General features: G+C 38.3%; 1 protein-coding gene across 7 annotated transcripts in view; it reads left to right on the top strand.

The window, feature by feature from the left end:
- PTPN21 (protein tyrosine phosphatase non-receptor type 21) overlaps positions 1 to 22,195 on the top strand; it is a 48,545-nt gene extending 26,350 nt beyond the window's left edge. For 6 of the 7 annotated variants that reach the window (XM_052782934.1, XM_052782933.1, XM_052782932.1 and 3 more), the window contains 11 exons: positions 677 to 756; positions 1,938 to 2,039; positions 2,709 to 2,769; positions 3,339 to 3,423; positions 5,541 to 7,006; positions 9,236 to 9,373; positions 11,894 to 12,115; positions 13,324 to 13,452; positions 13,767 to 14,001; positions 14,558 to 14,718; positions 15,584 to 22,195. In XM_052782934.1, the coding sequence (XP_052638894.1) occupies positions 677 to 756; positions 1,938 to 2,039; positions 2,709 to 2,769; positions 3,339 to 3,423; positions 5,541 to 7,006; positions 9,236 to 9,373; positions 11,894 to 12,115; positions 13,324 to 13,452; positions 13,767 to 14,001; positions 14,558 to 14,718; positions 15,584 to 15,712 (2,808 nt within the window). In that variant the 3' untranslated portion in view covers positions 15,713 to 22,195. The remainder of the gene's footprint in view (positions 1 to 676; positions 757 to 1,937; positions 2,040 to 2,708; positions 2,770 to 3,338; positions 3,424 to 5,540; positions 7,007 to 9,235; positions 9,374 to 11,893; positions 12,116 to 13,323; positions 13,453 to 13,766; positions 14,002 to 14,557; positions 14,719 to 15,583) is intronic. The other variant, XM_052782937.1, reaches the window with a different exon arrangement.
- The last annotated feature ends 3,405 nt before the right edge of the window (positions 22,196 to 25,600 follow it).

Below are 25,600 nucleotides of genomic sequence, written 5' to 3'. Positions count from 1 at the left end.
CTAAGGCATCAGTAGATAAAAACACAAATTAAGCCTGCTAATTTAACTCAAAGGATAAAACCTACTTTTTATATATTTAGCAACTTTGAACGGTATGAATAAGTCAAAAGTAATAATACTGTCTCTGGCTAGCTTTCTACCGAAGGGTGTTAAATATCTGACCTTTTATGTTGAGTACGTTGACAAGTTTGGTTCAGGTAGTCATAAACATTTTCATCCATTCCAGTAAAATTTCTAGCATATTGTTTTGACTTTTAAATCAGTGGCATTTAAAGATAAGCATGGTCTTAGAGCTTTGCTGGAATGGGCCATGGCATTCCTTGGAGAATTAATTTTATGTAGCATTTACTAGTTGCCTTTGTCAAGAAGGCAGCTGTTGGCAATCTTATGGCATGATATATATATACTGTAAATTGTGTTAGTGTTATAGCTGATAAGAGTGTCTTCAACAAAAGGCTTCTACTTTCAACTTTCATAAATAATGAAATTGTTAGGCTAGATTTGCGTGTTCAGGCCTACAGTTTTAGGGAAAACCTGGTGACAGTAATGAAGTTACATTAAAATGAAATGGGTCAATGCTAATTTAATCTCAAAAATTACAGTGGCTTGTCTGAAAGCAAGTGAAGGGTGTGCATATTTGGCCTAATATGCAAATTTTGTTTTTGTTTTTTGGCAGGAAGATATGGAAACAGCAAAATATGTGTGGAGGATGTGTGTGGCTAGACACAAATTTTACAGACTAAATAAATGCAGCCTGTAAGTAGAACACATTAGCAGAACTCTTGGTGCCCTTGAAGCTTGCATTGGGAAGTGATATCCTTTATAACCTCTGTAATGTCATTACTGTCCTTTTTAGATGGTAGTAATTAATGACTTGGGGTTTTTTTCTTAATCTTTTTTGAGAAAATACTTAGCAGCAGTTTCTCAAGCATGTTCTGCTTTATAACAGAGGATAATATTAAACACTGAAATCTTACCAAAAGTAATAGTGTTTGGCCGCTGCTGCTGGATCTCAGTGCTGTGACAGACTTCAGTTGCTTTGGGGGCTACTATTGCTAGAATGTTTGTGAGTTACTGGAATCACTGGGATTTTGGCCTGCGTTTGGGTGAACTGCTTTGAAAGGACACTCTAGAGGCCTTTAAAAGGGCGGGAAGTGTATGTGAAGCACTCTTGAAATGTGCTGGATTGACAGCTGAGAGGTATGTGGTCCTTTGGATATCCATGGAATCTGTATAGCTCAAGTAGCACCAGTGCAAAGTAAATTTAATACAATTCATCAAATTAAATTTAAATAGGCTGGTCTCCAACTTGTAAATCAAGGGCTGGAATTTGAGCTACTTCACTGGTACAGCTTTCCTTCAGTTAAGTTACTTTAGTCAAAGAATAGAGAATTAGACCCAGTGAATAGTCTGCCATAAAGAAGCATGATTCCCAAATGTTCCATTCCTCTTCTTTGTACACAAGAAGATAGCTATGGAGGGGTTGGTCCAAAATTTGCTGAGGCCAGTGGAAAGATAATGGAATATTTTGTACCACAGATGATTTGCTGGTGTGTTTAATGCTAACTTATTTTAGAAGAGTAAGATGGATTTGGAATAGAGTAGACCTCATACCTCCAAGCTTGTAAACCTGGCTGCCTTTTGAGAGGGATAAGAAGTGGTCGTAGAAGTAGTGCATTTGTGGGGCTTGTGCATTGCTATCTGAATAATTCCAGTTCTACAGTTCTGTATTGAATGTCAGTCTCTAGGATTACTTATTTCAACCCTCTCACCACAACGTGGTTTTACTAATAGGTGAAGTCCTTAAAAAAACTTTTCTGATCATCTCTACTCTAAGATTCCCTGTCATCTGGTCCTGCTGCTGAAAACTGTCTTATGCATGCCTGTATTAAGTTCAGGGGTTTTTTTTTCTTTATCTGTACGTACCTTGTCTTTAGAGACTCCCTGGACTCTCCACCTGAGGAGGGCTCTCAGAAATCTTCCCTCATTCTTTCCCTTCCACGCTTTCCAATCCTTTCTCGTCCTTCACTTCCCAAAGGGTGAGCTGAAAAATCATCTTTCTTTATGAAATCTGGCAGTTCCTGCATTTGTATTATTCTGCTGTCTTTTGACTTCTGTCTTGCTGCAAGATGCAGAGTATAGGTGCAGTGTAAGGTGGGGAAAAAGGAGCTTAAGGTTTCTGAACTGTACACCCCGGAGGCAATCCAACAAATTATGAAAATTTATTACCGTTAGCTTGAATGTTAGAACTTACAAATGCTCATGCAGTATAGTTTTGCTTTCCACTTCCTATAATATCTGTAACGTTACATTCTGTAAACAATTTTATGTCTGGTCTTGTAGAACAGGTAACTTACAGTATGAGATTTTATATGGGGTTCAAATTTGGAAGTAGTCCCCAGTTACTCCGCTGCTTTTTCTGCCCTGCTGCAGTGCTTCAGGGGCGTCTCCTTTTTATGCTTCATAGAAAAGAGGCAAAGAAATAACTGAGGTATTTGGATCCTGGTTTTGTGATTCTGCTCATACTGTCTGCAGTGGTGGTTTATGCACAGAACTCTTTCCTTTTGAGACTGTTGGGGAGGACTATTTAACACAGAGCCTGGCTCCAAGAAATGTAGAGTGATTTTCAACTGAACTTGGGAGCACTTTCCAGGGTTTGGAGTAGGTCTTGGTGGTGTTAAGGTCTCACCATAAAATTTCTTCTGTAGACAAACCCAGCCTGTAACAGTGAATCCTGTTAGAAGGCGGTCTTCATCCAGGATGTCCATGGTAAGGAGAGCAAATAGTTTTGTGTTTGCATTTTTATGGATTTCAATTGACTTTGAATCAGGCATTAGTTTCCTTCAGTGAAATGAAATGAGCAGTGAAAAAGATGAGTCTAGTATGTGAGGAACTGTTTCTGACTTGTAGAAAAAGCTGCTATGTAATACCTGAATAATGGAATTAAAATAATTACAATGAAAAATATTTTAAACACTTCTATTTTTAGTTTGATTGCTCTGTCTCTAGGAGTCTTGTCTAGGAGACTCTCCTAGATGTCAGATGGCAAGATACAGTCTTAGGTTGGTGGTGTGTGGTTTTGGTTTATTTTTGGTCTTTTTTTTTTTTTTTTTTTTTTTTTTTTTTTTTACTATTTCTTATATGACCTCACAGGAGAAACTTACATCGCAGATTTAGAGAAGTGGTTTAAGACTAAGGCTTTGTGTATGTGTGTGCGTATATTATACATTATATATTATATATATAATATCTTACATTATATTTAAAAAAACCTTCAAGACTTATCTTTAAAATAAATCACAAGTTTTTAAGTAACAATAAGATGCTTCATTTCTCAGCCCAAGCCTCAGCCTTATATGATGCCTCCACCACCTCAGCTGCATTACAATGGTCATTATACTGAACCGTATGCATCCTCCCAAGGTAAGTTCATTAAATCCAAGGCCAGACTAAACAACTTTAGAAGGTAAAAGCTATAATTTGCACTTATAGCTACTTTAGCTACACCTGAATAATTTCATAGGCTCAACATGGGATAGGTTTGTACTACAACGCTCATTGAAGTGCTTGCTGCTACTCTAGGCATATAGGCTAATGTGAAGTAGAATCATAGAATCGTTCAGGTTGGAAAAGACCTTTAAGATCGTCAAGTCCCACCGTTAACCTAGCACTGCCAAGTCCACCACTAAACCATGTCCCTAAGCACCACGTCTTCTGAACACCTCCAGGGATGGTGACTTCACCACTTCCCCTGGGCAGCCTGTTCCAACACCTGACAACCCTTTCAGTAAAGAAATTTTTCCAAATATCCAATCTAAACCTCCCCTGGCACAGCTTGAGGCCATTTCCTCTTGTCCTATCACTTGTTACTTGGGAGAAGAGACCAACACCGACCTCGCTACAACCTCCTTTCAGGTAGTTGTAGAGAGCAATAAGGTCTCCCCTCAGCCTCCTTTTCTCCAGGCTAAACACCACCACTTCCCTCAGCCGCTCCTATGGGATATGAGCAAAGTTAGTTATGATAGCATATACAGCAAGTATAGACTGTGGTCCCTTATGGCATTGTGAGATCCTTGTCAATATTGATCTTAATAGCCGTGAAGAGTAACTGAGCCCTGAGACAATTCAGACGATTAAAAAAAAATTATTAAACCCAGGATGCAGGAAGAGAGCAGTTTCTCTCAGAGTTTGCTAGACTACAAAGTGGTGGGGAATTCAAAGGCTTAGGAATTCTGCAAGTTACGGAATTGGTATACATTTGATTGAAAAAAGGAAAGGAAAAAAACCCAAGCAAACCCTAATTACAATTCTCAAGGAATGTACACTCCTAATTTAAGCGGTTTACAGTGGAGTCATGGCTGCTTTCTTTCCTTTTTTTTTGATTGTTACACATTGTGTCTTTAATTAACAAGGTTGCTGCCCTGAAGGGCTTAATCTAATCTTTTGCGAAGTTGCCTCAGTTTTGATAGGGACCTTCCAGTCCTACGTGTTGTCTGGGTAAAAAAAATACTCTGACAACTCACTAGTAAGGGAATAAGCACGTTTTCTATTAAATAGAGTTACACAAGTATTCATGAAGGTACAGGTATATAAACTCAGAATGTAACTGAATTCTTTCTAATACAGTGTTGGAATTATTGCTGGATACTTGCTACTGCACACATCCTATCTTTGAACAATTTTTTCACAAACAAAAGAATTTCTGATTATTAGCAAATTCATTACCATAAGTATGGCAATTATTTTGGTGAACGTGGGGAGTTAAATCATGAAAGGCATCTAAAGCAATGACTGAACTGTTCTCTTCTGGAGTTTGGCAAATTGTACATCCAATGAAGTAATGGTTAAATTATTAACTGTATATTGGATGTATAAACTGTTAGATCATTTTCTTTACCCAGAAGAGTGGTTATACGTTAATGTGCAGACAATATATGGTGGTGGTTTAAACTGTCTCCAAGATTTCTGAAGAAAAGGTAGTTTGATTTTTTGTTTTTAAAGGTCTTGTGGTACTATATCTATTTACGACCGGGGGTGGGGGGGAGAAGAAGAGTGAGGGGTTTTTTTGTTTGGTCATTGTGGGGGTGCTTTTAGGGTTTTGGTGCCTTTTTTTGTTCGCACTTTTTTTTTCTTGCTGTTTAAACTGATCTCATTAGGTTAGTGCAAACCTTGGTGTAGACTTTCTTTCTTTCAGTTAGTGTGGTTTAAGATTGATATGGATTTTGTTTAACTTGGACTGAAACTTAGCAAAGCTATCATAAACAGAAGAAAGCCATTCTTAAACAGAGACAGTGTTTTCCGATAGGAATTTGCGTCATCTAAATGAACATAATAGGTTATTCTGGTATGCATACCTTAGGTATCAACAACAACAACAAAGTTGGGGTTGTGGGGTTGTTTTTTTTTCTTTCCCATTTCAATACATAGCTAAGAATAAGTGAGATTTTGAAAATCTCAGACATTGGTTAGGTACGTCTTAAGAGAGGATGTCTTTGTTTGATGTCTTGGACATAAAGATTGTTCTTAAACTTTCCTTTCAGATAACCTCTTTGTGAGCAATCAGAATGGATACTACTGTCACTCTCAGACTAGCTTGGATAGAGCCCCTCATGACTACAGTGGTCGGATCCGCAATGGTAGTGTCTATAGTGCACATAGCACAAACTCCTTGAACAATCCACAACATTACTTGCAGCCGTCCCCCATGTCCTCTAACCCAAGCATTACTGGAAGCGATATCCTCAGAACTGATTATGTCCCATCACACAGACATAGTGCACTAATACCACCTTCTTATCGTCCCACGCCAGACTATGAAACTGTGATGAGACAGCTCAACAGGGGAATGGTGCACACAGATAGGCAGAGTCATTCAATGAGAAATCTTAACATCAGCAATTCATATGCTTACAGCAGGCCTGATGCCTTAGTTTACAGTCAACCTGAAATACGAGAACATGCTCACTTCGCTTCCCCACAATCTAACCATTATCCATTTAATCTGAACTACAGTTTTCATAGCCAATCCCCCTATCCCTATCCTGCTGAAAAGCGCCCAGTTGTTGGGGCAGTCAGTGTGCCTGAGTTGACAAATGTGCAGCTCCAGGCTCAGGACTATCCAGCACCAAATATAATGAAGACCCAAGTCTATCGACCACCTCCCCCATACCCGTACCCAAGACCTGCAAATAGTACTCCAGACCTTTCACGACACATCTACATTAGCAGCAGCAATCCAGATCTTATCACAAGGCGAGTGCACCATTCTGTCCAGACATTTCAGGAAGACAGCCTGCCTGTGGCACATTCTCTTCAGGAGGTCAGTGAACCTCTAACATCAGCACGCCATGCTCAGCTGCAGAAGAGGAACAGTATTGAAATAGCAGGCTTGACTCCCAGCTTTGAAGGAATAAGAATTAAAGAGAGGACCATGTCAGCTTCTGCAGCAGATGTGGCTCTTCCAAGAGTTATCTCAGAAGGGTCACAGCCCAACATTCTGATGGAGAGAACAAAGCAAAAAGAAAGTGAGCAAGAAGAAAGTGTGAACTGTGATCATAAGAAAACCCTTTCAGATGCCACTATGCTGATTCACAGTAGTGAGGAAGAAGAAGAATTTGAAGAAGAAAACAAGGCTAGTACAAGTCTTTCTCCTCTCCCTGAAGATCAAACCCAACTTTCATCCGTTATGGGTGGTTATTCTCATGATTCAGTACTGAACTACCCTTACAGCTCTGTTGCTTCATCTGCTGGCCCTTTGCATATTCTTGAACCTAAATTACATATTACAGAGACAGAAAAGAGAATGAAAGATATGACCCCTGTTCATTTACTAGTAGAAAGCCAGGTCCAGAGAAGAGGGGAAGGACTGCTTACTCCATCTATGTCAGAATCTGATCTTACAACATCAGGGAGATACAGAGTAAGGAAAGATTCAGTAAAGAAGAGACCTGTGTCTGATCTTTTGTCTGGAAAGAAGAATATTGTGGAAGGCCTTCCCCCGCTAGGTGTAAGTGGATACTATTCCTCTTGTTTTGGGTTGTTTTGTAGCAGGAGTTGTGTGGGGCTTTTGTATGAGGTTTGGGGTTTTTTTTTTCAGTCAACCTGAGATGCTTTTAAAACATGTGAATTAAAAGCTAACTTAAGCTTGACCTTTATTTTTCTGTTTTTCCCTGATTAACTTTGCTTAGCTATCTTTTATCCCTTCTTTGCCATGTCTGAGTTCTGTTTGTATAGTCCTCCCACACAAATCCAGCTGTGCAGCCTCCATCTGATATACCTCACCTGGCTAGCAACTGTAGAGTGAGCTAATTTAAAGTCAGTTCTAGATCCCAAATTCTGCCCTACCTGTCCTTATCTGGAACAGAAGCAACTCTTTCCATTCCACTACCAGCTTTCTAATCTTCCTCTCACTGAAAAATTGGATGTAGCTGATTGTTTATTTTTTTCGATTTGTTTGCTTTCTTATTCTGACCTATGAGCGGGACCTGATGCATTAGGCAATAAATTTTTCCCTTGCATTCTCTTCTCTCCCCCATCCCTTCCCCTTTTCATATCCTTTCCCTTTTGCCTTTTCTTCAGGCTGTTTTTATCCCACTAAAGGTATTTGTTGCTTGCCATGTCTCTTTCTCCTACTCCAATCTTATGAAGCCATAAATAGTGAACAACTGCAGGTTTCACCTTCCCTGTAATTCCCACCTCATAGAAACATCAAGGTGTGTGTGGGACTGTACAATTTCACTTACCACTCATTTTGTTTTCAGCTTTTGTTCAGTTTTATGTAGTCTTTGGCATATTTCAGGTGCTAATGGAGAAAGACCATTTTTATTACTATTTTGCCTTTTAAAATTGATTGTTGTTAACTTTGCCTGCGTGAGTTGGTGTCAAATAGTTTTCTGCACAAATTGGACTGCAGTGGAACTACCATATACTACTGCTGTAGTAACTGTTACAGCTGATGCTGCAAAAGCTAACCTATGCAAAAGCTATGTATTTAAACAGTTACTGCTCTCGCAATTTTTTTTGTCTGTCAGTCTTGCTGTACATGGAGCTGAACAATTAAATGAACCTTCATCACCTTCAATTCATTTTATAATTGTGTATGCTTTTCTGAATCTCCTTCCTCCTGTTTGTTATGTGGATATAGGAAAAAAAAGGTGGTACCTTCCTCCTTGTGTTCACATTTAGATAGTCACTTAATATTTTGTTCTCCAAAAGATACATTTTCAGACATTGATGTGTCTACCAAAATCCTACTCTGCCTTTTCCTTCTGATAGCTGTGTAAATGTTCAAGTCAACCTTGGAAATGAAATTGATATTAAAACTTTTTCACTGGAAGTGTTCAGTAAAATACTTTCTAGTTCAGTAACATTTAAGAGTGCCATTGCATAATAGAGAATATTACCTTTTTGTATTCAATATTGAGATGAATGTCCTGGTAACAAAGGTGGCCCCTACCAACGTTTGCACATTTTGCTTTTCAATGAACTCTTACTATTGTGTTTGTGTTCATTTCTTCACTTTTAAATGTGGTCTCATCCTCTTAGCTTTGTCTTCCCATTCCTTACTACCATTTAGCTTTTGAAAGCATTGATTATCATTCAAGCAGCATATACACTTACATTTTCAGTGTATTTTTGTTAACAACCAAACTTAGCAACTGCAGATGAAGTTTTCTCTTACGCTTTTTAAAAGAATGATTTGAATTTATTCTTTCATAAAAATCCTCCTTTGGTATTTTTCTCAAATAATCAATGATTCTTGGTCTGGTTCAGGGCTCAGATCTGTCTGCAGTTCTGTGTTCATGTTTTGTATGGTCGTTGTTATGCTCACTTCTAGGGAAGAAAAGTGCCTGCAAACTGAATAGTCTAGTAAGGAATCATTTTTGTGTATTTTTGGTGCTGGAAAGTGTTTTCAGTTCTGTCCAAGAATGTTAATTATCCAGAGTTGTCACCTCACACCCTCAGTTGTGAGCTTTGTAGGGAACAGTATTTGTCATTCTCATTCAGGTTCATTAACCTGTCTGGAATGAAGACAGACTTGTATTGTGTCCTTGGAGGAATGTAGTCCCACCACCCTAATCTCTCACTGCAGTGCTTATCAAAAAAAAAAAGGTCAGAGCTGTTTGCAGAAGGGGTCAAAGAAGTATCCTTTGCTTAATTGAACTCATCTGGTTTCTGCTTTATAACTTCATCAGATATTTAAGAATATTTACAAATTGTAGCTTTTCTTTTGTAGGGTATGAAAAAGAATAAAAATGATGCAAAAAAAATAGGGCCTCTAAAGTTAGCTGCCCTAAATGGACTAGCTTTGACTAGAATTCCTCTGCCAGATGAGGGAAAGGAAGAATCGACAAGAGCAACAAATGATGAACGGGTATGTTGAAGTTTTTTAATGCTTGATTTCTCTCTTACACTAGTGATTTTTCGAAATGAAATGCATATGAATGGTGCTTTGTGTTGACTTTAAAATGCTTCAGATTCAAAGCAACTCAAATACTCAGAATAGAAAAAAATGAAGAATGAGACTTCTGATTGATAAGTTGTTGCTAGAAGTATTGAGTGTAACTCAGATTTTTCTTCAAGATTTAAGATGACAGTGATTCAGATTGTAGTTTACCCTTTGACCATATAGGAAGCAAATTAACTAGTGTCTACTGATACATTTTTGTGCCACATCTTTCTGTTTTCTCTCTTAATTTGGGGGTTTTCCAGACTGAAAAAGTATGAAAATTAAAATTCTGAGTGTGAGATTGAACTTAGTTGTAATCATTAGTAATTCATACAAATTTAACAATAAATTTTGTAGTTAAATTGCATCCCTAGGGTACAACTTGTGCAGGTTGTATTTATCTGTTTTTCTCAGGATGATCCCTGAAAATACAGATGGAACTTGTGTGATCTGCAGAGATTTTAAATTCAGTAAAATACCTTGGATCACTGAGAGAATATCAGGCTCTAGAATTTGAGGATCATTCTTTGAGAAATATAAGACTCCATCTGCTTGTGTCAGGGTAAACAATGTCAGTAAATACACTTCAGCCTGCCTCGTATATCATTAAATAGGTGCGGGAAAGTGAAATACAGTCAATAGCCAGCCTGTTAAGGGCTATGTAAAACAGTGATTTCATCAAACATCTGACCAGGGAGCAACTAGATACACCAGGGTCTGCGGTGGTTATTGTACATTCTGTGACCAGTGGTCTCTTTAGAATCCAGTTCTGAGCATGGTTGGGCATCCTCAGCTGCAGACCCCCTTTAGCTTAATTTGTTGACAGTCACTAAGCAGGGATTAGAACCTGAAGGAACAGTCCTGCTCTCATCAGCTGCAGTTTTAAGGAATAGGCCGAGAAAATTAATTGCAAGTTACACAGTTGAAATTCAGTCTTAGAGTTTGAAGGCTTGGAGTGAGATTGATAGGAGGGAGATTTGACTGTTCATTTCAACACAGTTGAAGTTCTTTTTGAACTATATATACACTCCTTAAAGATGCTAAGGGACAAAAATTAATGTTGTGTTATTGAGATACAGTTCTGCGTTTAGTACCTGTGTTGGTTATTTCCTCTTACTTATAGCCATCATCTCTTCCTAGATTGACCTTTATTGAATTCAGACATACTGTTATTCAGCTAGTTTTGCCCAAAGTGTTGAGGTAAAAGAAGACTCCATAAAGTCAAGTTACAGAAAAGACATGTCACTACGCTTTCTCTTCAGGCAGTCATGTAGAGGCAGGATAGATACCATGAAATGTGAGTAATTCCTAAAACAGTTGAGAAGAGGCAATGCAAAGCAGGCGTGTGGCATGAAAGGAAGTCCAGACTGCAGATATTTTAGAAGATGACTTTAAAGTTGATTCAGTGCCTGTTTTGTTGCTAGCTTCATGTTGTTATCAGTGTAAATGAGGGAATTTATCCTAAACATAATAAAGGAGTTTGTACAGTTGTTTTGGTGTGCAAATTGTGTATTATTGAGGTTTTGCACCTTGCCCTGCAACATTTGGCATTACAGTTATTTGATACAAGACACTTTTCTGATCTGATACTGTGGAGCAGTTGCTGTGAGAGGCTGGGGACATGTGACATAGATGAAATTTTCTGGCTGAAATCTTACATATTATACCTCTAATTATTGTTGGCAAAGAGATGCTGAAATTCCAGAAGTGTCTTATGATTTAGAAAGAACTTGGTTTCGAAAGAATAAATCGGGAGGGTGAGTGGGGTGAGCAGCTTATTAAATAAAACAGATTGAATTATACTAGTAGAAAAAATACTGGGTTTATACCTCAGCTGCAGCAAGAGGTTTTAAGAAGGCTTTGCAGTTGTATGCGACGTTTAGTATCTTCAGCCTAAGAAAACGTGGAATATTGGTAGTGAATTATTAGCTCATTGACTGAGGCATGTGGGGTTTTTTTACATTTTTAGAGTTTTTCTCCATCCAAATAGTTTTTTTTTTGATTACAGGGTTGAAGGAGACCATTTCAAATTATGTAATCTAACATGCTATATTGAGCAGGATGATTAATGAGTATTTCTTGTTCAAAGGTATTTGAGGTGGTTTGTAGTATAGCATAGCTATCTGGTTTGGCCAAATATTTCTTTGCCCACTGTGTTGTCTTTATAGAAACTATGAAGTCATTTTTCTTTCACCAGTGCTATCCACAGTCTTTTTGACCTAATGAAGTATAACAGGCTTCTTAGTTTTCACTTGAACAAAATTCCTGCTGGTTAGGGTTGCTTCTTATTTATTCTGGTATGTTTGTGAAAACATTAATACTGGAAAAGCATTGAAAAAGTATGTAGGAGAGGAAAATACATACATTTTATCCTTCATGAATTCTCTTAAAATAGACTCGCCTTAGAACCTGACTTTGTATGGTTATCTGTGTTCTGTCTTTCAGTGTAAAGTTCTGGAACAACGGTTAGAGCAGGGGATGGTGTTTACTGAATATGAGCGCATTCAGAAAAAAAGACTTATAGATGGTGAGTGCTCAATAGCTCGGCTTCCTGAAAATGCTGAAAGAAACCGATTCCAGGACGTCCTTCCTTATGATGATACCAGAGTAGAGCTAGTCCCAACCAAAGAAAATAACACAGGTTACATCAATGCATCTCATATCAAGGTGAGAGAAATACTGTTAAATAAATTTTTTTCCAGTTCATGTGGTAACTAAAAATGGATTTAGCTATCAATTTTGGTTTGGTCAGATGAGTGAGAATCCCTCCATCTCTCTCCCTTCTTCTGCAGAGGTTTCTTTGGGGAAAGGAGGAACCTGTTTTTCCTCATTACCTAGAATAATGGAGGGTTAATTATTGGAGAGGTCTTCTGCATTTCGCTTCTGTATTGATCTACTGTCTCCTTTCTCTCTCTGTCTTGTGTCTCTGTGGATTGGTGCTAACAGAAGGCATGTCTGTTCCTACCAGAGTTAAGGCAAATAGCTTTATAACAAACTGGGATCCTTTGCAATGATTATGATATTTTTGAACTGCAGTGACAATCCTCATTATTTCTTCCTCTTCTGTACTCTCAGACTAGATCTGCAACAGGCAGAAAACTAGCTTCCAGCTTAAGCTTTTTTGGATGATTAGAGGAACAGATGAAGCCAGGGGAAAATCTGCTCTTTCATAATCTTCAGTTGCCCCCTTTCCCAGCCTTAGCTCTTTAAACTCTTTTTAAACAGAGTGAAGAAATTGCAGGGTGACCTTAAGAACCTTCAAAGCAGTTTGTTCATTTTCAATGCACTTACCTACTTGAAGTACAACTGCAATTGGCTTCATGCTTTCTCTAAAATGAGTTGCGATCATGAAAGCAGCAGTTGTAGTTGTGTTGCAGTCTTTTTTTAATAAATGTTTGTACACTGTCATGGTGCCATAGTTTCTATATTTCAGCTCATTCACAAATGTTGAGTAACTCTTCTGACCCTTCTCAAATGAGGTAATAGTTTTTTGAGGAAACATCAGCTAGTTCTGACTTTTTAGTGCATATAATAGCATTTACAGCACCAGGGTATGAAAGCTTCTCTAAACCCAAATTGGCTAGAATGCCTTAAATTCACAGAAGAGAAATACAATTTTATTTACTCACTTTTACATTATGCTTCTGATGTAAAATACATTTATTTATGTGCCTATACAATTTTAAACATTTGTGTGTCTTCTGCATCTGATGTGACAAGATGTGGCTAAAAAATGGGAGGCAGACATAACTCACAGTGGGTTCCTACTTCTGCAGTGTTGCTGTCTTTTTTTCAGTTTGTGCATCTTCAAATGGCTGACTTAAGGGGAAAGGGAGTTTTCGATAATTACTGGTCTAATGTCTTTCTTTTTACAGATCTCTGTTGGTGGCATTGAGTGGGATTACATTGCTACACAGGGTCCTTTGCAGAATACATGTCAGGATTTCTGGCAGATGATCTGGGAACAAGGGATTGCCATCATAGCTATGGTGACTGCAGAGGAAGTGAGTATAAACTGAGTCAGGTTTCTCCTAGAAATTCTGCAATGATTTTATTATGATCTGTTAGAGGAAGGGGATCTTTGCTCCAACAAGACCAATCTAAGATAAATTTCTAGGGACGCCTTTGCCATTTTGTCTTGCTTTCCTTGGCAAAAAGATGTAAATTTGCAAACTCTTTCTGCTGGCAAGTTCGTTTATGCGGTGAGAAACCGTAACACTGTAGTAGTACTTAATAGAGGAGAGATACAGTTGTTACAGGAGCATTAGTTGTATGAGTGTTCTTATGTTTCTTGTTAAGCAAATGTTTTACTTTTAAGGAAAGTGGTCGAGAAAAAAGCTTCAGATACTGGCCACGTCTGGGTTCAAGACACAACACTGTAACATACGGAAGATTTAAGATTACCACACGATTCCGTACTGACTCAGGCTGCTATGCAACTACGGGTTTGAAGATAAAACACCTTCTCACAGGACAGGAGAGAACAGTTTGGCATCTGCAGTATACTGACTGGCCAGAGCATGGGTGTCCAGAGGATTTAAAGGGATTTCTTTGTAAGTTGTATTTAATAGCTTTGTTTTGGTTTTGGTTTGTTTGGTTTTTGTTTTTTTTCAATACCTCCTAAAATTGCTGCTGTACGTGAATTAGCTTTTGATAAGTATACCAAGCATTCTGCTGTAAAAGGTTTCTTCACACCAGCAAGAGATACTGAATTACATTTTTGGCAGGAATATACCTGCCGGTTTGTTAAAGTGACTGTTGATGTCTAAAGCCAAATATATATAATTTACTAAAGTTCATATAGATAAAAACATAACTGCATCACATGCTACACGTTTGAGTATGCTCCAGCAGCAGCAAGATTGCCACAAGCTGCCTTTGGTGGGCAATGGGGGAACAAGGCAAGGAAAGCCTTACAAAAGTCAGATGATCTTTATAGATCTGTATTGCTTTGGTTGGGGTATGTCTTGTGATTTATCCAGTGCATCATTTTTCTGTGAGATGTCATTTGTTAAATTACTACTTTTCTGGTGGTCATACAGTATAATAGCATGGCTTATGGGGCTTCATCTCCTAAGTTTATTATTCTTATCTTGTTGAACTTAATAGCATACTTGGAAGAGATACAGTCAGTGCGACGCCATACGAACAGCACTGCGGATCCTAAAAACTGTAATCCTCCTGTACTGGTACATTGCAGTGCAGGTGTAGGACGAACAGGAGTGGTCATACTGTCAGAGATCATGATCGCTTGCTTGGAACACAATGAGGTGATCTCTTTTTCTTTCTCGTGCTTTAGATGATGTTAGGTAATGAAAGAGTAAATAACCTGCCTAGTAAGTATTTTATGGGTGTTCATCTGAGCTTTCCCACCTTTGGATGTGGCCTTTGGAAGAGCCCTTACAACTATGGTTGAAAGAGCTCTTGGCAATTCAACAGAGAGTAATAATCTTCTAGAGTTGCCCACTTACACACTGGGTACTAGAATGCTTATTTGGATTCTTGACTCCCTAAGATGTTGAGTCACCGAGTGGCATAAGGTATGCCCTAGGCTACTAAGCATATTTCACGATTTCACTCTGACTTTACCACTTCTACTTCATGCCTTAGTTTTAATGGATAATATTCAAGAACACGCTTCGTAGCCAGTCTCTGTGCTTGTTATTAAATATTTTGTTCCCAAGTGTAGCGTATTTGCGGTATCAGTCTCAGCAGAGGAAAAAGTGGTAGTTTAATAGAATAAAATCTGGTCCTGTCAGCTCTTAGCCAGAAGTGAACAGCTGTAAAGTGTTTATTAATAATATAATATGCCAGCTGAGAGTCAACAAACTGATTGTTTTGCTGTGCATCCCTGTCCTAACACTGTGACAGACTTCTGCAGCCATTAGATTTGTGAAGACCCATACCCCATGAGATAAGCAAGTTTATGCATATTTCACAAATGAGGAGGCAGGTGTGGTCAGTAGTATAGTGCAGTCCATATTGCAGGCATGGGCACTGAATTGTCAGAGCTGAAATTAGAGCAGCTGATTGTGCCCTTGGATCACTGCTACCACTTTGAACCTCCTGCTGAGAAAGTGCAGGCCAGTCTCCTTGCTCACTAGTCACTTGTAATGGTTTGTTCTCTTCCTCCAGATGCTGGACATCCCACGAGTGCTGGACATGTTGAGGCAGCAGAGAATGATGATGGTGCAGACTCTTTCACAGTACACTTTCGTCTATGGAGTTCTCATTCAGTTTCTCAAAAGTTCTAGACTTATATAATCCCTGCCACTTCCTAAGGGACACTGCAAGAGTTTACAGAAAGAAAATTACAGTTGTCCAGGCAGACCTGCTCTCACTGGTGTCTTCTTTGTATGATGAATTACACAGTTACCTTCTAGGGCTGGTGTGTGACTGTTAAATGCAAGTCAGTGTAACAGTCCTTGCAAAGCAGGATCTTCGCTGGACTAAATTCTTCCCATGTTCAGCTGCAGTCATTTTGGGGAATGATTTTACTTGTATGGGTCTGTAGTACTTGCATATGTTCTTTACAGTGGTGTTACTCTGGGCAAAATAAGTATCTTATGAAATGGAAGTACATAGCATAATTTTACTAACATTATGTTTTAAAACATAATTGTTAACTGTGCGAAAGCTAAAATCTGTAGATCACATGGGGTGAGAAACCCGCTCCTTGGGAATGTCAAGGTCTTATGCAGTTTCATTCTGCTTTCAATTCTATATTTAGAACAGTACATCTGTATTTTTTAAAATGAACTTTTGGTTTCCTCTGGTTTACTCAGCAAAATTAGCAGCTCTTAGATCTTTTAAGCTGTTGCTTTAAGGACAGTTATTTTTATATTCAGCATTTTTTAATTAAAAAAAAAACAACAACAAACCAAACACCACAACCCAAAACTTTTTAAACAGCATAACATTTTCAGAGGAGAAGACTGACAATGTTTGAACTAATTTTTCAAATACCATGCAGAAAGTACTAGGGGAAGCTATTGGTAGTTAGTTGTAGTGCTGTATAATAGAACTGACAAGTGAAGATGATGTTAACTGTTGATAACTTCCATTTGAGCAGAGGCATGTTTACCTGCAACAAGCAGGGAGGAAAATATTCTAATTATCGACAAGGTTATTGGAAACAAATGGATGAGAGAAAGTACATATTCAGTATTATTCATATATTTAGAGGACAGTTTGATTTTACTGGCTGAAATCAAAGTGGATGCAAATGTTTTAAGCACTTTTTTTTGCTCTGTTATTTATGTAGTTAAACATAGAAACTATAATCATGCATTGTTTCATATGGTAATATACCATTACTAACCTGTTATTTTAGGAAGACCCTTTTAAGTTGATGAAGTGAGAGAACCAAAATCGGAGTAAGAAGGTGCATAGTGGCGAAGCGGAAATGATCATATGAAACATAATGGAGGAGGTGTGGCAGCTGTGATTGCTGGTTTACACAGTGCAAAGGTGACCATTAAAAATATTTATGTCCCCAGTCAAGAAAGCCTTTAAAGCACTGGAAGTTTCTGTAGAATCCTCCAGATTATTTTGTCAGTACTAGAACAGATTTTGCTAATGCTGTGCAGCATTGCAATGAAGAATATCCACAGAAGCTGTTTGAGAACACCTGCAGAATGTAAGAGCTGTTAGAGGTAGCACTGGAGATGTGGGTATTTTAGTAGCTATGTAGGTGGCTGAGTCAGTGGCTGTGGCATGGACCTGAAGATAAGTCGTACCTTTGGTAGTTTCCATTTTGTCCCATGGGTCTGGTCTAATGATGGTATCCCTAAATAATCCTCTGTCTGTGGTTTTCAAGTGGGGACAGTGTGGTTTTACCTGCCTTTTCAAGTGTTTTGAGATGCTGAGTTGAAAATCCCTATTCAAAAGTGAGCTATTGGTTTGTAGCTATCTGGTTTAATTTCAAAAAAACCCTATGGTAGACCAGTCTTCAGGCATGTGTAAGTGTCCATGTCCCTTGATACCTGCTTAGCAAAATGAAATGAGACTGAAAGTCATTTTTATCACTGGTGAAATTATGTTATTTTTCTGAGCTGTAACAAGGGTTTTGGAAGCTATTATGAATAATTAAAACCTCTTCAAAACAATAATTGTCTCCCAAAACATTAATTAAGAATAATAAATAGGTTGCCTCAATTTCCTCTGTGATAAGCTACTTCCACAAAGAAAAATACATGGTCCAAATGACATTGTGCTAATATGTCATTCTGTACAAAATGTGTTACTTTAAAGTACACTGTATTAATCTAGTGCATTTGGTCTACTTTCAGGCAGTCTGAATTGTTCTACTCTCAGTAAAAGTAATACTGAATGTTTCAGATGGGGGGGAAGTTCTTGTTGTAATTATAAAATGCCTAGGAAGTATTAACTGCCAAATGTAAAACTGGAAGTCCAGGGAAAACCAGTAACTAAAGACTGATTCTTCATATATAAATCTTCCAAACAAACCAATTTGACCTATCTGTGTTAACAGAAGTATTGAAGGAATACAAAGCATACCTAGCTATTTGTATCATGCTGTGTTTTAAAAACATTGCTACTTTTTGCCACCGTTCACTTCTATCTTCAGAAATATTTTTGAATGGGAAGGTATGCTCTAGAATGTAGCTTGTCCCATTTCCTTTTCTAAACTTTGGACTGTTATCTTCATAACCTGATACATGCAGCTTTCAATGAAATTATAAACCACCACAACTTCAAGCAACAATTTTTAGCTGTTCAGCAGTTACTGGGAGAGAACAGCTGTGAGGCATTAAAAGGAGCAGTTAAAAAAAGTGATTTAAACCAAAACTTATGGGATCGTCTGAGGTGGGTGAGGAAATGTGTGTCTTTTGGCTTTCTTTTCTGTTTTGCTGAAAGAAGTTGTATTCACTTTTAGAGGCGGTTGCTCTCTAATCTGGTAGTCACAGTTTTGATTTAGCATTACATTGCTACCTCCTCCACTTCAGCTTTCAGTTCTGTCCATCAGCAGTCTTTTTTTGCATGAATAGACTTGACCTTAACAGACTTGACTTTATGTGAGTTTTTCTACTGAAGATAGCAGGATTGCTTTTGTATGTAAGCATATGGCTCCAAGCGAGCATTAAGAATGAGCAGTTTCTCTTCTAAAGATACCAAATGAAAATAAACTTCACAACCTCCTGTAACAAAATTAATTTTAAAACCATTGTTTAGACTTTCAGTTAACTTTTAAAAGAAAATTCAGTTTTTAGCACTTTCTTCTGAGCCTTGAAAAGGGATGCTTTTTTACATGTAGTTGCACTGAGTGCTTCATGAAGTGTTGGACATTATAACATCCACTGTCAAATCCAGTTGCAGTGTGAGTTGGAGGTGGATTTATTTGTCAGAAGCTTAAAATTCCACTATAAGTCTGTCCGTTTTGCCAAATGTGCTTCTGTTTTTATGGGGATGAAACCAGATAATTATGCAAGATTTGAGCTGAGTTTTTTAGTAAGAGAAGTTGTATGAAGACGTTCTCGCAATAAATGGCAAAGATGATGCTGACCTCTAGGGATGTCAGAGCTCTCAGGGATAAATAAAGGTGCTATATACTGTCAAGAGACAGATTTGACTGTCTTTTGCGGGCTAGGTGGTAAATGCTTTTTAGGATCAAATTCTATGAAGAGTCAGGAGAAGAACCCACAAATTGTAGTAAGGGATTCTACACATTTGGTTTCTTTCTTGGTTGCTCTGATGAGAGATTTTTTGGCCAGTGAACCTTTGTAGTCTTGGGCTAGCAGCTCTTCTCTAAGAACGTAAGTCAGAGCCCTGTTCATTGCAAAGCTGTCACTGACTTAGCAGGCTTAGCTCTAGGCTGCAAATAACTCCTCGCCCTGTTCTGTGAGGGAGAAGCTCCATGGTACACAGGGGAGTTTTGCATAGCTTTTCTGCAGCGTGCACAGCAGTGCTCTCCTTTTTCTGCTGTCCCCCATGAAAAGCAGGAAAAGTTTTATGCCTTAGTATTGCTCTCATTGTGATTACCTTTTGCACAAGTGAATGGTAAAAACTACAAGCGCAGGGTGCTATGGTTTATATCTAGAAATACGTCTAATTCAAAGCAGGTGAGCAAGGCGGTTATAATTTCTGTGAATGAAAAGCTGCTCTAAGTTATCAACAACATTTAGAAAAAAAGTAAAATAAGCTAATAACGAATAAAAGTAAAATGTGTACTAAAATGGAAAAAAAAATTGGCATTTTGAGAAATGTATTTTTGGTGCCTCTTGTAATCCTGTGTATCTTTTTTTGAAGTAGATGACATTTGGAGCAATTTTCTCCAAAAATGGCTTCTTAAATTTAATAAGTAAGACTACCTGATGCTGCTGCTACATTTTTCTTGTTGGAGCAGCTGTTGAAGTTTAGTGGCTCATAGATTTCAATGGCCTCTGGACCAAACTTGGGAACTGCAGGGTTGTTTATCATACAAGCTAGCTGTGTAATGAGACCTCAGTTTTAATATCAGTAGCGTTACTAAAACCCTGGACTTAAAAATAGTGAACCCATTACTATATTAAAATAGTTAGTTCAAATTACTAATTAATAAGAAACAAGACTTCAGTTGCTAAGAACTCTGCGCTTCAGAGTTTAGGGTTTGTTTGTTTTTTTTTTTTCAATACTGCAAAGTCCTACAAAGCCAGAGTCCAGTCCTGCAAGAGGCAAAATTCCTGCAGTTCTTCCTGATCTTGTAGGAATTAAAATGGGCTTATTGCCAGTGAAAGCTTGAGCCCTTAAAGCATGAATACTCACATGTCTGCTTTAAATTTAAATACAGATTACAAGAATTAACCAAAAGAATGCAGCAGGGATGCGTGTGCATACATGAAGCTACTGCATTCAAAGGAAAAGTAGCAGAGAGAGTTCGGAAGAAATTCTCTTGTGAAAGTACAAAATGTTGGAAATAGAGTGTGAGAATTTAAGGAATGGCTGAAGGCATATGGAGGAGGATTTGGAACATTTTGTATCCACAGAGCTGCTAGAAGGGTTTGATTCATACGGTATGTTTTTCATGGCATGGTAGGGTAAGTGAATATGTAGTCGTAGGTGTTATTTTTATTGGCTTTTTAAAATGTGATTTTTGAAACTCCAAATATTTTTTTCAGAGGCTCTCTTATTTTTACATATCTTCCTTTCCAAATGTTTTTAATGCAATCTGTTAGCTTAGTTTCTGTTTACTTATTGAGGGTCAGATTTTTCAAACCATGGTCTCTGGTTTTACACATGCAAAATGCAGGGGGGGGAGACATACATGCAATTTTGCAGTGATAATTTCTAATGGATGTAGGTTAGATGATTTGAAAGTCTAAATACTTTATGAATGAAGCCAGGTGTTTACAGTAGGTGTGAATTGCACCAGGTTAAGGCTGGGCTGAAAATCAGGCCCTGGAAATGTGGAATTTAACATGTGCTTAGAAATTATGTTGCAGTGCAGCATTTGCAATACAGTGATATTAAAATAATATAATACTGTGCTAAGGTAAGGGAAAAAATCTTAAACTTCTAAAACCTGTTGCAAACATGTCTGTAAAAAAAAAAAAAAAAATTATAGAATTTCTTAGTAAGATCCTGTTGGGGACCAGCTAACTTGGTGCATTCTGTTGGCATCATATATGTTACTTTAAGGTCTACGGGGGCTGAAAAAAAAAGATTTGTTAACTTCAATGAGCATTTCAAAAAACAGTTGCTAAATGGCCTTTGGTTCTATACCTTGCTATTTTCCACATGATGCTGTGTTCGGTGGTGAAGAATAACCTCCAATGTAGTTGTTCTTTAAACGTCTATTCTTCAGCTCTAATTGGGGAGCTAAGGGAGAAATCAAATGCAAAGAATCTAACGAATAGAGTTTACAACAGATCCAGCCTGTGGCCAGTTAGAGAGCAAGTCTGTAGATACCGTAATGTTATTTTGGTTCAGATACGCGGCAATCAAAGCTACCAAATTACTAATTTTATGAGCACAGTTTCAGAAGGTGCCTAACTTTTATAAAGGGAACTTAAATGCTGTTTTTTCCATTTGGAAATATTTAGGTAAAATTAGGAGACTTTTAAAGTACTTTAAAGACTCTGCAACTGCCATTATTTTTAGAATGGTAGGAATCTTGATGGGGAAAAACCATGTAAATCCTCCAGTCTGTCACCTTGCTAATCCTGGATGATTCTGACAGACAAGGTGTATATGCTTTTTATAAAGATACTTCCTTAAATTGCTTTGAAATACCTAATGTATCTGCCCTCTTTTTGGCTGATGTGGGGGGATTTGGATGGAAATTTTAGAGGCTTGACCTGGCAAATCGGTAAGTATGTACACTCCTGCACATTGCTGAAATCTCTTCATTCAGTTAAAGCAAATGGGTGTTGGAAGTCCTTTCAGCAGTTTTGTAGATTTGAATCCTTAATGTCAGAGGAATGCAGGATCTGGCTCCATTTTCTTCCATTTTCATTTGAGCCAGTATGCAAGGATTTAAATGGAACTTTGTTTAAACAGTAGCAAGCATGAAATACTATTTTCTAGTACTAAGTTAGTGGTTAATGTCTATTTTTGCTGTCTTGCCACCAATACTGTAAAAATGTATAATCAAAACAGCTTTAATTCTTGTAAAACTGAAATTGGTTTGTAAAACAATGTACAAATTGTGTTTCATAGAAAAGCTTGTATTACTGAATGTAATATATGTGAAATGAATATATTATAGTCTATTTTTGCCATGGAAATAAATATTTGAAGCAACTATGAGTTTTTATTGTTCTATTATTAAAAGAAAAATCAGAGAACTTAGTTTTCATGTGTAGTCCTAGGCTGGGACTTTACCTTCTATACACAAAGCTGCTATCCCTCTTCTAAAGTGCTGCAAGTACTGTCCTGCATCTCGGTACGAATGTAAAACTTCTGCTGTCAAATACTAACAGCTGTCATCTTGGTGGCAGGAAAGTCTTGCGGCTGCTGCCCTATCATTATTGTTTATAATGTTTTGCACTTCCTAAAACTATTTTTAGTACTGAACATTCAATTTCCCTGTAACCTTTAAGTGGAGGAAGGGATAAAAAGGTTTTGAAAGTTGAAAAACACTTTCCAAAAGCATGTGAGAGAGGAAACAGTTGATTGTATACTGTGTAACACCTGGTGCAGCACAAGACTTCATAACGTCATGGTAAATGAATTGCAGGCTGGACATCGCAATTTCACACTGGACAATTGCATTTCCCTTGTCGTAAATGCCTAGTGTGCTGCCCATTTAACTGTATCTGAAATGACAAAGCTTTTAACTAAAATTTGTCTTCTAGGTATGATCAATTTGATGGCATTAATGAGCTTAAGGTAAGACAGTAACATACCAGCTATCTGTGTACTTGTCTGATCAGTTCCCAAAACCTGGGGAACGTCCTGTGCGGTGTTCACTGTGGGCAAAGCTCTCTTATTTGACATGGATTCAAAATCAAAAGAGGGAATTGTGACTTCTGGGGGTCCTAAGTATATGGTAAAAACATGCAGCAGTTCTGGTCAGACTTACTATTTATAGTAGTTTTAGACCTGAGGCGAAGGTCTCTTCAGAAACCTAAATTTTCCCTAAATTCAAATAGCTCTAAACTGTAGCTGTTGTTCTCCAGCCACTGTCAAATCCTCCTTAGAGCCTTCTGGTGGCCAGCGCTGGCTGATAGGGAAGCAGCTTGATTCTTGGATTTGGCACAGCCAGCCAGCAGCTTTCTTGGGCAAGAGCTCCAGGACTTGGTACAAGAGAAACGTGAGGGAGCTGATGAGAGAGGTTCCTAGCCTAGTGCCTTGACTAGCGGAACTGAAGTAGCTCTCATTCAGCTGTTGGGGTTGTTTAAATCTGGAATGGCTGTGGATAGATGAAGGTTACATGAAACTCAGCAATGCTAGGTACCTAGCTGGAAGATTTATATGTGACAGTTGCTCTGTTCAGGATCTGATAGGGTTTTTTTTACACCCATTCCTTTTCCCCAGGGGTCAATGATAGCATATAAATGTGTGTTCTCTCTCTCCACTATTTTTATGAGCATCCCCTGGAAGGCTGGACTCTGCGTGAAGACAGAAGCCGCCCAGTGCCACAGAAACGTTGCCAGTTTACCTCCTGCAGCCTGAGAACTATGTGTGGATGATCACAATTTGTGAGTATGATGGGAATGCCACTTACGCAGATACTGACAGGCGAATGGTGTTGCAGGAGAGTTGGGAGTTGAGTGAGGACTGGGTGATAGATGAATGCTCATCAGCTCTGAACTAAGCAAGTTATTTCGTATCGCTGTATATCCCATTCGCTCAGTCTGGCTCTAGGGCAAGTTGAACCTTCTGCCAGCAGCACTTGTGTTTGGGTGATGGCAGTTCTGTGGCTCCAGGGGAACATAATGCTTAGGGAAATGGTGGTTCTGATACTTAAAAGCTAGTTCTGTTGTTATTACAATTGCTTTAAACTACCCTCATTAATTCAAAGAAAAACCAAGCGTAAGTAGGATATGGGTGAGCCTGGGACTATTTTACTACAAAACTTCTTTGTCCGTCAGAGGTGCATGGGGCTGAAGACATGTTGTAACATTTGACTTCATGGCATCCTTTGGGAGCTTTTCTGAAGCAAGGACTTCAGGGCACATGCATGTTCTTGGGCTTTCAGCTTGCAAAATGGCACAACATAGATGTGGGAACTAGAAGGGGTAGAGCTTAGAAAAATCCTGTCCCATTTCTGATCAGTCGCCACATCTCCCAAACTGATCTGCATGACAATCTTTCAGACAGACACCTAAGTTTAAACCAAACATCTGCCATCCCCAACATACCAAGCCAGTATTATGTGCTGCCCTGCTTATTCTGTGGTTTTAAAGTATCTGCTGTAGTGAACAAAACAACCGGAAAAGACTTGGAGGGCTTGCAGATGAGGTTCAGATTATTATTATTATTAGCCATTTCTAAAATGACAATCATGTGTCTTACGTAAATTTAGAAGGACATCAAATCCTTCCACGAACAGACCCCAAATTATGATATCCAGAGGCAAATGAAGAATTTTCACTGGTGTTAAGTACCTATGAAGAAAGCCCCTGTCAAGCCTGGCTAATACTGATAATCAGTGATTTGAAGGAACTACATACTTTGTGTGTGCCTGTGTGTATCTGATTTCTGTCTGCACGCTGTGCTATTCATGACTGATGGAAGCTGAAAATGTCTTTCCATTGACAAAATCTTTAGCAAAAGACTTCAGGAAATAAGAAGATAATTTGTTTTTACTTTGATAATGTGGAAAATATTATTTTAGCAGATTTATCAGGGTTTATTGAGTTTCCTGAACCATAGCAGTACAGAAATAAATTCATTTGTTCTGAAGTGACTGTCTCTGAGCCTCCAGAAATAGCAAGTGCTCACTCTGTATTTCAAAAATTTGAGTTGTTTCCTGAAGACCAGGAGCTGTAGGTCTCCATCGCTTTAAATTCCATCAGTCACCAAATGTTTACTTCTCTCCCTGAATTAGGAGAAGCAATTTAATTTGAAACTGTAAATCTTAGGGAATTGTACTGCCTCAATTTTTCTGTTTAAGCCATCCTTTCACTGGCACATTAAAAATATGACATTATATTTATTTCCTGATTCTTGTGGTCCTGAAAGCTATCTTGCAGAGGTGGGCCAGCTATGATAAACAGTAAATCTGATTAGATTTTCTTTTGGGGGTGACTTCTGGCTTGAAAAAGAGAAGTACATAGATAAGAATCAAGTCTATCAAAACTTGGGGTTCGATTCAGTTCCTGACAGCAGATCCAGAAGGATTAAGGAGAAAATCACATGCAACACAGTGGCTCAGACAGTGTGAGCCAGCTGGCCTGCTGATCGCGCTTGTTATGGTGAAATATGCCCCTTGGATGCTGGGCTCAAGGACTTGTTCCTTCCAGGGTGCTGGTAGGTGATTCGTTCTTCCTCTCTCCTGCTGGATTGCTCTTTCAGCCTTACCTGAAAATGATCACTGCCACCTTCTGTAGATGTACTGTGACTCTTGCTAGAGTGCATGAGTTCCTGTAGCAATGCCCTGTCCAGATGAGGACATCTGTTTTCTCCTTCATAAGGAGAGGGGAAACACTGCATCATGTTAGTAGTCAGTTTCTAAATGTAATTAGGAAAGAGGAGGAAAGTGCAATT

Source organism: Harpia harpyja, chromosome 3 (assembly GCF_026419915.1).
Source record: "Harpia harpyja isolate bHarHar1 chromosome 3, bHarHar1 primary haplotype, whole genome shotgun sequence".
NCBI classification, from domain to species: Eukaryota; Metazoa; Chordata; class Aves; order Accipitriformes; family Accipitridae; genus Harpia; species Harpia harpyja.
The sequence above is the reverse complement of the archived record's forward strand: the minus strand, read 5'-3'. Positions and strand labels throughout refer to the sequence as shown.